At 43.1% G+C, this 14,271-nt stretch overlaps 1 protein-coding gene across 1 annotated transcript; it reads right to left on the reverse strand.

Annotated features, from left to right (window-relative positions):
* Positions 1-900: 900 nt before the first annotated feature.
* On the reverse strand, positions 901-4,928 carry LOC311041138 (tubulin alpha-1A chain-like). The gene is made up of 4 exons (XM_084051643.1): positions 4,869-4,928; positions 3,543-3,765; positions 2,415-2,563; positions 901-2,317 (listed from the first exon to the last, which is right to left on the reverse strand). Exons 1-4 carry the CDS (start codon positions 4,869-4,871, stop codon positions 1,340-1,342), a joined length of 1,353 nt encoding a protein of 450 aa, XP_083907769.1. The 5' UTR covers positions 4,872-4,928; the 3' UTR covers positions 901-1,339.
* Between the last annotated feature and the right edge of the window lie 9,343 nt (positions 4,929-14,271).

Raw genomic sequence — 14,271 nt, forward strand, 5'->3', positions numbered from 1 at the left:
GATCCATCATTTAACCCAGTGGTTCTCAAAGGACCCCATACTCTGAGTGTACAAATGGAACCAAATGGACCTTTACGGACACATTTGGTTCCATGCGTACACTCTCTGAGTTACAGATCTGTAATAGGGTCCATTTGGAGCCCCTGCAAGCATCCTGGCGGACCCCTATAGGGTCACAAGTTGAGAACCAACTGATTTAAGCTGCTGTCCCTATGTTTTGGGCTATGTCATTATTGGTGAACATTTTCTGAAAAACAACAATCTTCTAAATTTAAAATAGCAAAAATAGCTGATCTACAAGCTCACGATGTGACACATTGAACTTATATCAGCTATTTTTGCCACACAATATATACATTGTACATAAGTAAAAATATAGGTGGGTTTTAACTCAACCCAACATTGAAAACAAATATCATCCAATGATGTTGTTGTTTTGTTTGTTTTCCACCTCTACTAACTTGTTATTGATGTATAACCACACAATCACCAAACATGTATCTGACAATATACCTCAATTTAAAATAGATAAAAATGATCTCATTGTTTGTGTGTAGCCTACATTGTGCTTGTCTGTCATGCACACATTAAACTACTTTAACTCAACTACTCACAATCCCTCCATTGTGCAGAGGCAAATATTGCACGTTTTATAATACTTTTGTACTTTTACTCAAGTACATTTTTAATTCTTGACTTTTACTTGTAACAGAGTATTTTTTATATTGCAGTATTGGTACTTTTAAGTAAAGAATTTTAGTACCTTTTCCACCACTGCATGTGCACAAGGCATTTAAATGGCATTACGCGACTGACCCTGATAAGAGAAAACTAATCTAAGCAGTGAGTGTTAGATGAACCATGTCACTTGAGATTCGTTTTGTTGTTAGTTGGCTTAATTTATTCACACAGAAAGGACATATTTGTGCACCAAAATACACTAAGCAGATTATGAAAAGTCTGAATAGTATACTGCTCAGGCGATATAATGCAGGCAATCACTGAGTGACTGGATTATTTTTAAAACAATTTTAGCTTTAAGTTAGCATTCTATAGAGAGTATAATGTTGATTGTCATTTAAACTTGGAAACAATGGTAAGACAGATTTGACACAACATTTATTTTCTTGAATTCTGAAAGTCACGGCACAATGAGTCTGGCTGTTTGATTCTCCATGTCAAATCATGTTTGATTTAATGGGACATTACTCTGTCACAAAGTTGATGTAAAATATTGAAGGTTTATTTCTTACATTTCCATATGAATTACTGTAACATAACTGGCAGAACAAAAAAATAACCTTACAGTCATTGATTTTGTGATGTTTGCTTCTGAAGCCTAATATTCTTCCCCCTCCTCTCCCTCGTCCGCGAGGGTGTCGGTGCCCACCTCTTCGTAATCCTTCTCCAGGGCGGCCATGTCCTCTCTGGCCTCAGAGAATTCTCCCTCCTCCATGCCCTCGCCAACGTACCAGTGGACGAAGGCCCTCTTGGCGTACATGAGGTCAAACTTGTGGTCCAGGCGGGCCCAGGCCTCGGCGATGGCCGTGGTGTTGCTCAGCATGCACACGGCCCTCTGCACCTTGGCCAGGTCTCCTCCGGGGACCACGGTGGGAGGCTGGTAGTTGATGCCCACCTTGAAGCCCGTGGGACACCAGTCCACGAACTGGATCGTGCGCTTGGTCTTGATGGTGGCGATGGCTGAGTTGACGTCCTTGGGCACGACGTCGCCTCGGTACAGCAGACAGCAGGCCATGTACTTGCCGTGGCGGGGGTCGCACTTCACCATCTGGTTGGCTGGCTCGAAGCAGGCGTTGGTGATCTCGGCCACGGAGAGCTGCTCGTGGTAGGCCTTCTCGGCGGAGATGACCGGGGCGTAGGTGGCCAGAGGGAAGTGGATACGAGGGTACGGCACCAGGTTGGTCTGGAACTCTGTGAGGTCCACGTTCAAGGCGCCGTCAAAGCGCAGAGAGGCGGTGATGGACGACACAATCTGACCAATGAGCCTGTTGAGGTTGGTGTAGGTGGGACGCTCAATGTCCAGGTTCCTGCGGCAGATGTCGTAGATGGCCTCGTTGTCCACCATGAAGGCACAGTCAGAGTGTTCCAGGGTGGTGTGCGTGGTCAGGATGGAGTTGTAGGGCTCCACCACGGCCGTGGACACCTGAGGGGCGGGGTAGATGGCGAACTCCAGCTTGGATTTCTTCCCGTAGTCGACGGAGAGACGCTCCATCAGCAGGGAGGTGAAACCGGAGCCGGTTCCTCCACCGAAGGAGTGGAAGATGAGGAAACCTTGGAGCCCAGTGCACTGGTCCGCCTGAATAAATGAAACAGGGAATAACATTTCATATTTTGTTCAAACTAGTTAATTACAATATCAAAAATCGATTTCATACTATTGTATAAAAGCTTACCAGCTTACGAGTCCTGTCCAGAACCAGGTCAATGATCTCCTTGCCGATGGTGTAGTGACCACGGGCGTAGTTGTTGGCCGCGTCCTCCTTGCCGGTGATCAGCTGCTCAGGGTGGAACAGCTGGCGGTAGGTACCTGTACGGACCTCATCTGTAATGGGAAAACATCCATTATATTTAACATGCCTGTTACCTCCACCAGCTGAGTTGTTTATGTGTTTGTCTGTCTGTCAACAAAATGACTTGAGAACTTGAGAACAGGCGCATTTTTATTAAACTTAAAGTAGATACATTCCAAGGATGTCTCGAAGAGATGGCTAACTTTTGGGTCGAAAATATCGACCGCCATGGTCAACATCGAGAATGAGTCGGTGGTTTTTCATGAAACTGGATACTTGATAATCACTCATACCTACTGAGTGATTATGTGATAGTTACTGGCTGCAGTTGTCCATACTGTATGTCCCTCCACCCAATCACCAAGAAAACATGATCTTTCCTGGCATTCTGATGTTACAATGAACATTCTGTTTTAATTCTTACAGAAGTATCTTTTGAGTGCACACGGCGCAGCTTCAGTTTTGACCCATTAAGACCTGGAACGCATCCGTGTGTCATTTTTAGATTTCTTTGGGCTATTCAAAAATAGCAGATATACAAGCTCATAGCGCGGCACCGAGTGCCGCACTATGAGCTTGTAGATCTGCTATTTATTTATTTTGAATCGTGAAAATGTGTGCAAATCTTTGAATATATATACATTTTTAACTCAAATTCTGGGGGTCCCTGCCTGGAACAACATATTTTGAGATGGGGGTCTGTGGCCAAATACATATAATTTTGGGGAAAAACTGTTAGGATTTAGAAGACATTTTGTAGAATCCCCAGAAGCAATCGCTTTAAAAAAGATTTGCACAAACTTTCACGGTTTCAAAAGAAACCGAGTGCCGCGCTATGAGCTTGTAGATCTGCTATTTTTGAACAGCCCAAAGAAATGTAAAATGACACAGATGCTTCCCCGGTCTAAATGGGTTAATCCAAAACATTGATTGTTCTGTTCAATGGACAGGATAATGAATGAATGCTTTTTTGTTACCAGATCACTTTCACTTTGAAAACAACTGATTTACCTATGACTGTTGGCTCCAGGTCTACAAACACAGCCCTGGGAACGTGCTTCCCTGCGCCGGTCTCGCTGAAGAAGGTGTTGAAGGAGTCGTCTCCGCCTCCGATGGTCTTGTCACTGGGCATCTGACCGTCCGGCTGGATGCCGTGCTCCAGACAATACAGTTCCCAGCATGCATTGCCAATCTGAGCTCCGGCTTGGCCCACATGGACAGAGATACATTCACGCTACGGGAAAAGTGAAGTGTTTACATACAAAAATGCATTATTATTATATATATATATATATATATATATATATATATATATATATATATATATACACACACACAGTGGTGGAAAGTAACTAAGTACATTTACTTAAGTACTGTACTTAAGTAAAATTTTGAGGTATTTGTACTTTACTTGAGTATTTCTAATTTCCAATACTTTTACTTCTACTCCACCACATCTCAGAGGCAAATAGTGTACTTTTACTCCACTACAATTATTTGAAAACTTTAGTTACTAGTTACTTTTTCAAATATAAATTACGATATTATGAAACATACATTAACCACTTTAGCTCTATATTATACATGGGCCATTTAAACATAGACGATCTACGCGATGCGACGCTTTGTGAGCTTGTAGATCGGCTATTTTATATATATATATATATATATATATATATATATATATACACACACGCACGCACTGTATACAGTATATTCATGATTAAATATTTCACAAGTATAGTTTTATACTTGTATGCGTTTATTCTAAGTGAGCAAAGTTCTTAGGCCATAGCAAATAATTATGGTAGTCCATCATGAGTTGAGTTGTACAGTAGCTTCCAAGGTAAGGTGTCAGTTTTAAGAAATAGTTGCTAGACCTACTTTATATGTATTACTGAACAAACAAACATATGTCATACATAAAGGTTAGTTACTTCATCATCAAAATAGAATTGCTTATAATTAGGTTTTGTTGCCTGCTAACCGCAGTTTATGCCTCATCTGACACGACACTTTGTAATAGGTAACAAAAAAGGACAAAGATCATGTTAGCTGTCTAACATGAATTGTGCTTTTTACCCAAACAATCGTTTTCTAACATAAGATGACACTTTCCCCAAATGGTGGCCGGCTCATTTTGAAGTGGACATACTACAGGTACACAAGGTTGAAGTGCATGTCTTTAATGCCTTAAGAAATTGACAACTTAATTTTCACAGAATATAGAAACATTTAGGCCTATCCTTTTGTTGCATCACAAATATCAACATGCATTCTAACGTTATCATTTAGTATTTGTATTAATATTTGACCATGAAATGAAAAAGGCCTTACCATGTTTGATTGCTTCAAAGTAGTCTCTTGCTAAGCTGTGATGTGCTTGGCTCTGGGACCTTTGTTGTGTCAGGTAAAAAGTGCATGGAGCACCTTTATAGGACCGGGGGTTGCTAGGCAACCGGCTCGGCATGTTGTGGTAACCAGAGACCAAGGAGCGGGGCAAACAGAAAATCCGCTGCTACGCTCTCCTGCACAGATCGAAGGAATGACGGCTGTTGGTCACACAGATGGCTGCCTGGCAACCAAGATTACGGCAGCTGTGAAATGTGACCCATATATTGTTCCCTTGTCCCACCATGTGTCTGCGAGAAACAATATTATTCACTGGGATTAGCCTATATACTTTAGGCCAGTGGCTCTCAAACGTATTCATGTCAAGGACCCCCAAAATGATATGTATTTGGCCGCGGACCCCCATCTCAAAATATGTTGTTCCAGGGACCCCCAGAAGCAAAGATTTGAGTTGAACAAAAATATACGTATTCAAAGATTTGCACACATTTTTCAAAAAGATCAGATATACAAGCTCATAGCGCGACACTCGGTGCCACGCTATGATCTTATATATCTGCTATTTTTGAATAGCCAAAGTATAAAAGTGGTTAAAGAGGTTGAAATTATTGCGACGCTGTATTAACACATTTTACTGGGGACCCTCTGGTACCCCCCAAGGACCCCTGGGGGTCCTTGCTGTATAGGCTACGTACTTGGAAAAATGTATGTGAATTTCAAAACATCTTAGATTTGGGGTATTTAAAGCCCAATTTACTCATTGTACATCCGCATCCCAGATGAACTGCATGGTGTCTAGGACCTGATCTGGGAAGCCTGTGACCTTCCAATTATGTAGTGGGTGGAAGAAGTACTGGGATATTTTACTTAAGTAAAAGTAGCAGTACCATAATATAAAAAATACTCTGTTACAGGTAAAAGGCCTGTGTTCAAAATGTTACTTGAGTAAAAGTACGAAAGTATTGGCATCAAACTATACTTAAAGTACCAAAAGTAAAAGTACTAAAATGTTTGAAAATAGCAGTTCTACAAGCTCACAACGCGTCGCGATGCCTCAAAATTGGACTTAAGTACAGGACTTGAGTAAATGTACATGGTTGCTTGCTTTATACACCACTGCAATTATGTTATCGCTTGTCTGGGCATTAATCCAATGAGCCATGAAATTCTAACCAGCTACTGTATCTGAGAAGTAATGAGAATTGATCAGGTCATAAGTCATCATTTAACTAATGAGTTTCAACTCACACAATTCTATTCAACTTTAGGTTAGACCAGGGGTCTTCAATGTTTTCAGCCCAAGGACCCCCTAGTTGAGAGAGAGATGAAGCATGGACCCCCTCTATATGTATAAAATGTAGTTTCAGATTAAAGTTTTTTTGTTTACTTGGTCTGCTCTTTTTACCCCTCTACACCTATACCTCTTTGCCAAAAATAGCAGATATACAAGCTCACAACGCCTCGCGGCGCGAGGCGTTGTGAGGTTGTAGATCTGCCATTTTTGGCTAAAGTTCTCTTCAGAATAGGGATGCTAGGGTTCAAGTTAAGGAAAAAAATAATATATCACACAAAGATTTGGTGGACCCCCTGTAGTAACTCTGAGGACCCCTTAGGGGTCCCGGACCCCCTGTTGAAGACCCCTGATTTAACTAATGAGTTTCAACTCACACAATTCTATTCAACTTTAGGTTAGACCATTGACTCAAACACCAATTGTCCATTATCTACAGGTAGGATCACATTCATTCTCAGGAAGGAACATGGATATCTCCCTCTGGTGACCTGAGTATAGTCTGCAGCAACAGATCACTGTTGTGTGACTGCATGCGGGTTGAGATTAATTTGCAATGCAAACGTGATGGTGGACATGACAAGCGCCTATAGGGGAAAACCTCAACGTGCGCTTCCCTCAAAGCCAGGTGACATCTGAGATGAATGCTTCTATCCTGAGTGTAACAGAACACTAACTGATGGAAGTGTGTGTGTGCATTTCAGTGCGAGTTTTATCAGGCCAAATTGCTTTCAAAACATGGGCTTCTCATGTAAGGCGAGTCCTCCTTTTTTTTGGCCCCTTCAACAATTTAGAGATTAAAATACAATCAGTTAATTATCAGAGAGGGACAACGACAAAACAAAAGATTCCAATGAAACGTCTGTCCCACATAAGTAAGAATGCGGCTCACAACCACGTTTCAAATGGTAGGCCAGCAATAGCAAATAACAACACCTGCCACGTGCAACCTATAGTCAGGAGCAGTGGTGGAAAAAGTACTCAAATGTTTTACTTAAGTAAAAGTATCAATACTGCAATGTAGAAGTGCTCTGTTACAAGTCCGGAATTAAACATTTACTTGAGTAAAAGTACAAAAGTAATGGTATCAAAATGTACTTAAAGAACTAAAAGTAAAAGCACTAAAATGTTTGAAAATAGCAGATCTACAAGCTCACAACGCTTCGCATTGCAACACGTTGTGAGCTTGTACTGTAGATCATCTATTTTCAATAAGAGAGAGTCTGTTCAATAAGACACCAAGCTGTAAGATGAAATGCCAAGTCAACCTCAAGCAACACACTGAAACACTAAATAGTACCAAAGATTGATCTAGGATCAATAAGCTATTAGGCATTTCATGCTGTGGTGTGCCTACTGTACAGGGCCATGGCTCCTGGGGATTAACCGTAGCACATTTCACAATTAAACCTCCATCTATTCATCATCTAAATGAGAAAACACCTGAAACCATCAACTCAACACAAACCTTATGGTGGCCTTCTCACATTCCAGTTGCCTCCAGGCAGTTGCCATAGCAAAGACACAGACAGAATCCCCTACTTAGTGCAGATGTTTGGTGCAAACAAACAAAAAACTAAAAAAAGCTATCAAAATATGCGATCTAGCGCAAGGCCTATTGGCGAGCGTTTTTAGCTGTGGCGGACCTGGGATCGAGTTATGAAATCTTTCTACTGTACCATTCATCCTAGGCTATCATAACATCATAGAAAAGGTAAGAAAACTGTGGGGCAAAATTCCCCTTTAATAAAGCAGTTTTCAATCATGTTAGCTTTAGCAGCTGCATGTATCAGAAAACCTAGCATCACTAGGCACATACTGTAAATGTTTAACACTACTCACCTCAGTTGTATAATTGATTCTGAGGAAACAAAATGGAGAAACATTTACAGATTCAGAGCTTAAAATGTGGTACAAAATCATTGCTGTCTGGTAGAAACCTTGTAGCCTATCTCCACTGTTCAACTTGTTTTTATAATGCCCTACTTCACACTTAAGTATTGAAAATAGCCGATCTGCAAGCTCACAATGCATCATGATGATCGTGACGCGTTGTGAGTTGTAGATCGGCCATTGTCATTACATTCTGTTATTAATCCATTAGGTTCTAAATAGCATTTATGGGTTTACCTTAACCTTATTGAAACATGCATATGGCATGTTTCCACACATGCCATATCCATGTTTCAATAAGTTCATTTCTGATGATCATCATGATTTTCTTTTTATTAATTTTCATCATCTTTTTGGCAACTAAAAACTAAAGGATACAATAACTAAAATAAAGATGTCTCCATCTACTGTACAATCAAAGGAGCAAAACTGAAGTCATGAGAAGTAAAAAAAAAAAAAAAAAAAGGTAGACCGTTCAAGCTTGGGGTCAAATCTCCCAATGAAATGTACAAAGAATTAAGACACAAAAATAAGACACCGTATGCCACCAATGTTTCTGAATGCTAACGTCTTGTAACATTATCCAAAGCATTAGAATTGTAACCGTAGAGACACTGGGACAAACTTTTAACACTTGCATTGTTGGGACTGAAGAACAAGCTCCTATAGTTACCATGGCAGCAGACTGTTTACACTTGGTTGTCAGCTGATCCTAAAAGCACTGTTCAAAGATCCTGGTTACCCTGACGGACAAACCACATACAAAGTTATGTTTATTTACAGTACTGGAAAAAGTTGTACTAGTACTCACATTTTTTAATCAAGTAAACGTATCAATACCGCAATGTAGAAATACTCTGTTACACAAGGAAAAGTCAGGAATTCTAAATTTACTTGAGTAAAAGTACTCATTATGCAGAATGTCCCATTCCACAAGTTTTCAAATGTACAAAATGTACAAGCTCACAATGCGTCACATTGTGAGCAATAGAGCTGAAGTGGGTAATGTTTTGTAATAATCAAAAAGTAACTAGTAACAAAGGTTTTCAAATAATAGTGGAGTAAAAGCATAATATTTGCCTCTGAGATTAGTGGAGTAGAAGTAAAAGTGCTGCAAATTGGAAATACTCCAGCAAAGTGAAAATTCCTCACCTCACGTACTTAAGAAGAGAAGAGAGAAGGATGGGGCAAAGCGGGGGTGCGGGGGTGATGGGTGCAAGGGGGGGCATCCCTATGGGCGAGGGTCGGGGTCGCTCTACTCCATTGGTTCTCAAACTCCCTCAGGGGACCCAGGGGTCCCCTGAGGGAGTTCCAGGGGGTCCCCAGCTAAATGATGGATAAGTTAGGAACCAAATGGACCCTTATGGGTCTGTAACTCTGAGAGTGTACAAATGGAACCAAATGGACCCGTAAAGGTCCATTTGGTTCCATTTGTAGGCTACACTCTCAGAGTTAACCCCTGCAAGGCCCAGTGTGATCGCACGATCACATGTATGTTTTATAAAGAAATTAGTTTAAATAATTTTTCTTTTCTGTTATTTTTTATTTTTTTCACCTCTAAATCCTCATTGGGTCCTATTGTTTAAACTAGAAACAATAGGACCCAATGAGGAAATTGGGTCCTATTGTAGAAAATGTGCTCCACGGAGCACAAGTCTCCGCCAGCAGACTTGTGTTCTTCCAGAGTTACTAGGGCCCCAGGTAAGGGAGGGGGGCCTAAAAAAGAATTTATTTTTTTTTGTCTTTTTTTAGAGAAAGAAATCATAGGGAGGCCCACAGTGAATCTTTGCCCCCAGGGCCCAGAATTTGGTGCTACGCCCCCGGCAGCATGTCCAAAGAAGAGTTCCCTGTGAAAAAAAAGGGGGGGAAAAGTCGCAAGCGTGAAGGGGACTGTGATGAATGCAATAGTGTTCAGGATTACACCTCCGACGGCTGGACGCTCGATCTGTCTTCCATGATGTCATATGTTTATGTTAACGGATGCTGTTAAAATCCAGTGCTTTCTCTGTTCAACGTGAGAGAGACACGACCGATGATGCCTTGCAACGCCTGTGATACTGTAACCTTCCCAGTCTCTCTGTCTGAATATAATCGTTATAACCCATGGCTGCTTGACTCCGCATCTGAATTTTCTTTGTCGCCTTTAAGAAAGTGTATGGTACTTTGTGTGGGTGATAAGGAAAAAACAGCTCCATCAGTCAGTTTCTGGCATCCCTACTATCCCTAGTGTTGAGTGGTTATGTGTACCACAATGTACAGTGACATATATATATATATATATATATATATAGACGGAGAGCCACACGATGCTACTGTAGGTCTGGTGTACTTTATTAGAGTATCCCCCCCGGTGCACAAATGCTCCCTCACAAAGGTTCCCCACAAAGGTTCCTACTTCCTACCAAACAGTATAAGCCAATACTACATCCTCCTTTCTGGGATAGAGTCTCTTTCTCTGGAGGTTTCTTAACATCAAAACATTTCTTATAAAACTTTCTTTTCCAGTATAATAAACAGAATAATATTAAACGACATAACCGTCAGTCTTTCTTTTTTTTTTTTTTTTTTTGACTGAACAATATAACAGTGCATTTAGCGTGAGGAAAAGTCATTGTATCCCAGGGAGCGTGGGGATTATTCTGCCCCATGCTCACTCAGTGTTATACATATGTAGGTACACTGGAGGCCTCCCCACCCTGGATGGGTATCAGCTCACCACTGCTGGACTGGGCTGCTGCAGATGTTGACCCTGGACCTTTGGTGACTGCTGCAGATGTTGACCCTGGACCTCTGGTGAGACAGGCGGCGACGTCGCTGCTGCTGGAGCGGTGTCTGTCTCTGCCGATGTGTCAGGCGGGCCTGTAGCAGATTCCGGAGCCACTGGGGTTGGAGAGAGATGAAACCTGTTCCTCCGTAGGGTTCCTCCTGGTGTCTCCACGATGTAGGATCTGGGTGTGTCTGCTGTAGAGACCACTGTGCCTCGTTCCATAGTGTCTCTCTGTCTCTGATCCACACATGTGCACCCGGGTGCAGATGAGACAAGTCGTGTGCCCTGTGTCGTCGATCGTAGTTGTGTTTTTGCTTTTGCCTGTACGCTTGCTCTGTCTCTCTCAGCTGTCTCATGTCCACACACACCGGGTCGAGCAGGGACGGGATGACTGGAACAGGTGTTCTGATTCTCCTCCCCATGAGGAGCTCGTGGGACTATATCCATTAGCTAGTGGGGTAGCACGGTAGGCCATGAGAGCGAGATAGGGGTCACCTGACTTCTTCATCAGCTTTTTGACTGTCTTTATTGCTCGCTCCACCTCCCCATTACTCTGTGGGAAACGAGGACTGGAAGTCACATGGCTGAAGCCCCAGTCCCGTGCAAACTTGTGGAAGCTTTCTGATGCAAACTGGCCCGCATTATCTGACCGCACCACCGCTGGGATGCCATGCCGGGCAAATATGGACTTGAAATGCACGATCACAGCTTCAGACGTTGTCCTTTCCAGTTTGGCAACTTCAACGTATCTTGAGAAAGAATCTACAATCATTAAGTATTTTTTTCCATCTGTCTGAAACAGATCTGCTCCCACAGTGGACCATGGTCCTGTAGGGAATTCAATGGGCATCATTGGTTCTCTAAGGTTTGTTCTCTCACGTGCGCAGACGTCACAGGTCTCCACCAACGTTTGCAGCTGCTTACTGAGGCCTGGCCACCACACAGACTGTCTAGCCCTCTCTCTGCATTTTGTGATGCCAAGATGTCCTTCATGCAGCTTGCTCGATTCTACAAATGTTTTCTAAATTCTAACAGTTTTAATAATCTAATTATTAATAATCTACAAAGTAACTATAACTAAAGTTTTCAAATAATGGTGGAGTAAAAGTATAATATTTGCCTCTGAGATTAGTGGAGTAGAAGTAAAAGTGCTGCAAATTGGAAATACTCCAGCAAAGTGAAAATTCCTCACCTCACGTACTTAAGAAGAGAAGAGAAGAGAGAAGGATGGGGCCAAGCAGGGGTGGGGTGGGGTGGGGGGCATCCCTATGGGCGAGGGTCGTGGTCGCTCTACTCCAGTGGTCTTCAACGTTTTCAGCCCAAGGACCCCCAAGTTGAGAGACAGATGAAGCAAGGACCCCCTCTATATTGTATAAAATTTTATTTCAGATTAAACTTTTTTTGTTTACTTGGCCTGCTCTTTTTTCCCTCTACACCAATAGACGGATTTCCGCGCGACGTCATCACAGAGCAGAATGCGCAATCTGCGCATGCCTGGGGGAAAGGCGCGTTCGAAAATACAGCCCTGAGCGGCAGTGAGCGCACTGGCCAATACAAACTAATAGGCGAGTGTGCTCCGGTGCGTAATTTCCAAACGCACCCATAGGCTTCCCCCCGCAGCTGCGCGGTCATATTCCTCTCATGTTTACTAACAGGAAACCCGTCTATACCTCTTTGCCAAAAATAGCAGATCTACAAGCTCACAATGCCTCGCAGCGCGAGGCGTTGTGAGATTGTAGATCTGCTATTTTTGGCTAAAGATCTCTTCAGAATAGGGATGCTAGGGTTCAAGTTAAGGAAAAAAATAATATATCACACAAAGATTTGGTGGACCCCCTGTAGTAACTCTGAGGACCCCCTAGGGGTCCCAGACCCCCTGTTGAAGTGCTCTACTCAATGAATACGGTGGTGATTGGCTGCCTGCCTGTGAATGGACGAGGAGACAATTAATGGACGAGCAGCCTCGCCTGATTCCAAACCATAGACCGCAGGCCTACCTCTCAGTTTGATAATCAGGCTGCGAGCCGGGTTGTTTTTTTTTTTTCGGTCAGTGTTTGTCTAGGGTAGGCGAGATCGCACTGCTTCAACATCGTTTGTAGGTCTTTGTCCTGAGATGGCACGTTTTGTAAACGCTCCAATGCTCTCTGGCTTCCACCGGCCATCAATCCAGCCAGCCAGGTGTTGCGGATGTAGTTGTTTAGGGGTTCGAGCAGTGGACTTTTGACCGTGTTTGTTGTGTTGTGTTTGGTTTAAAGAACAGTGGGTTAATATCACTTACCAACAACAGAGCAGCATGCTATGTAAAGTTAAAAAAAAAACTTGTGGACACGAATCCTAATTCAGGTGCCCACTCGTCCAGGTGCCCAGTTATCCCCCCACCTTTATGTGCCCACTCGTCCAGGTGCCCACATGTCATATAGTGCCCACTCGTCCTAGTGCCCAGTTATCCCGGTGCCCACCTCTCCAGGTGCCCAGTTATCTCCACCCCTAAGTGCCCACTCGTCCAGGTGCCCACATATCCCTAGTGCCCAGATGGTTTTGGTGCCCAGTTGTCCTGGTGCCCGCCTCTCAAGGTGCCCACTCATCCAGGTGCCCAGTCACTCCAAAAATATGGTGCCCAGATGTCCCTAGTGCCCACCTGTCTTGTATTTGTTTACATCCTATCCACGAGTTTCCTAGTGCGTTGTGGGCATCACTTCCTGTTGATTTGATCCAATGAAATCCAATGATATCCAGTGAAATCGACAGGAAGTGATGCCCACAACGCCCTAGGAAACTTGTGGATGCAACCTAAATTAATTTGGCTATCTTTACTTCTAATCTAAATCATGGCCGAGTGCCGCGCTATGAGCTTGTAGATCTGATATTTATTGAAAAATCGCACCCTGTGTGAAGGAAGCGGTGCCTTTGATGAGTGGCCTTCATGGCGCTATAATAGGGCGGGGCGGGGCTTCAGCAATTAATGCTCGTCCCTATTGGTGGTGTAAGTCCACATACCAAAGTTGGACTTGGTGGCATGCTGCAAACTGGAGTTATAGCTGTTTAAAGCCAGTGGCCTCCTGGTGGCGCTATAATAGGGTGGGGCGGGGCTTCAGCAGTCAATGCTCGTCCCTATTGGTGGTGTAAGTCCACATACCAAATTTGGACTTGCTGGTATGCTGCGATCTGGAGTTATAGCTGTTTAAAGCCCGTGCTCAAACGGACATAACGGACAAACGGACAAACGGACAAACGGACATACGGACGGACATAGTCAAGTGTAGAGTAATCTCTCAAGAACAGATTCAGAAAAGCAGAGGTCGCTGTTTTTCATTTTCTGTGGGGTCTGGCTACGCGAGACTAAGTGTAGAGCGGCTGGCACCGCTAAAAATCGGGAAAAAGGTTCTCCTTGGTCTCTCTGGCTTCTCTGGTTACCACAACATGCCGAGCTGGTTGCC

The sequence above is a fragment of the Gymnoscopelus microlampas genome (genome assembly GCF_963454915.1).
Source record: "Gymnoscopelus microlampas genome assembly, chromosome: 24".
NCBI lineage: Eukaryota > Metazoa > Chordata > Actinopteri > Myctophiformes > Myctophidae > Gymnoscopelus > Gymnoscopelus microlampas.

What these genes read in the sequence shown, in the direction of transcription:
- LOC311041138 (XM_084051643.1), bottom strand. An exon ending in CCTGGAGCCAACAGTCATAG is followed by an intron (nt 2,564 to 3,542) that starts GTAAATCAGTTG and finishes TTCCCATTACAG; the next exon opens with ATGAGGTCCGTACAGGTACC. An exon ending in TGGACAGGACTCGTAAGCTG is followed by an intron (nt 2,318 to 2,414) that starts GTAAGCTTTTAT and finishes TCATTTATTCAG; the next exon opens with GCGGACCAGTGCACTGGGCT.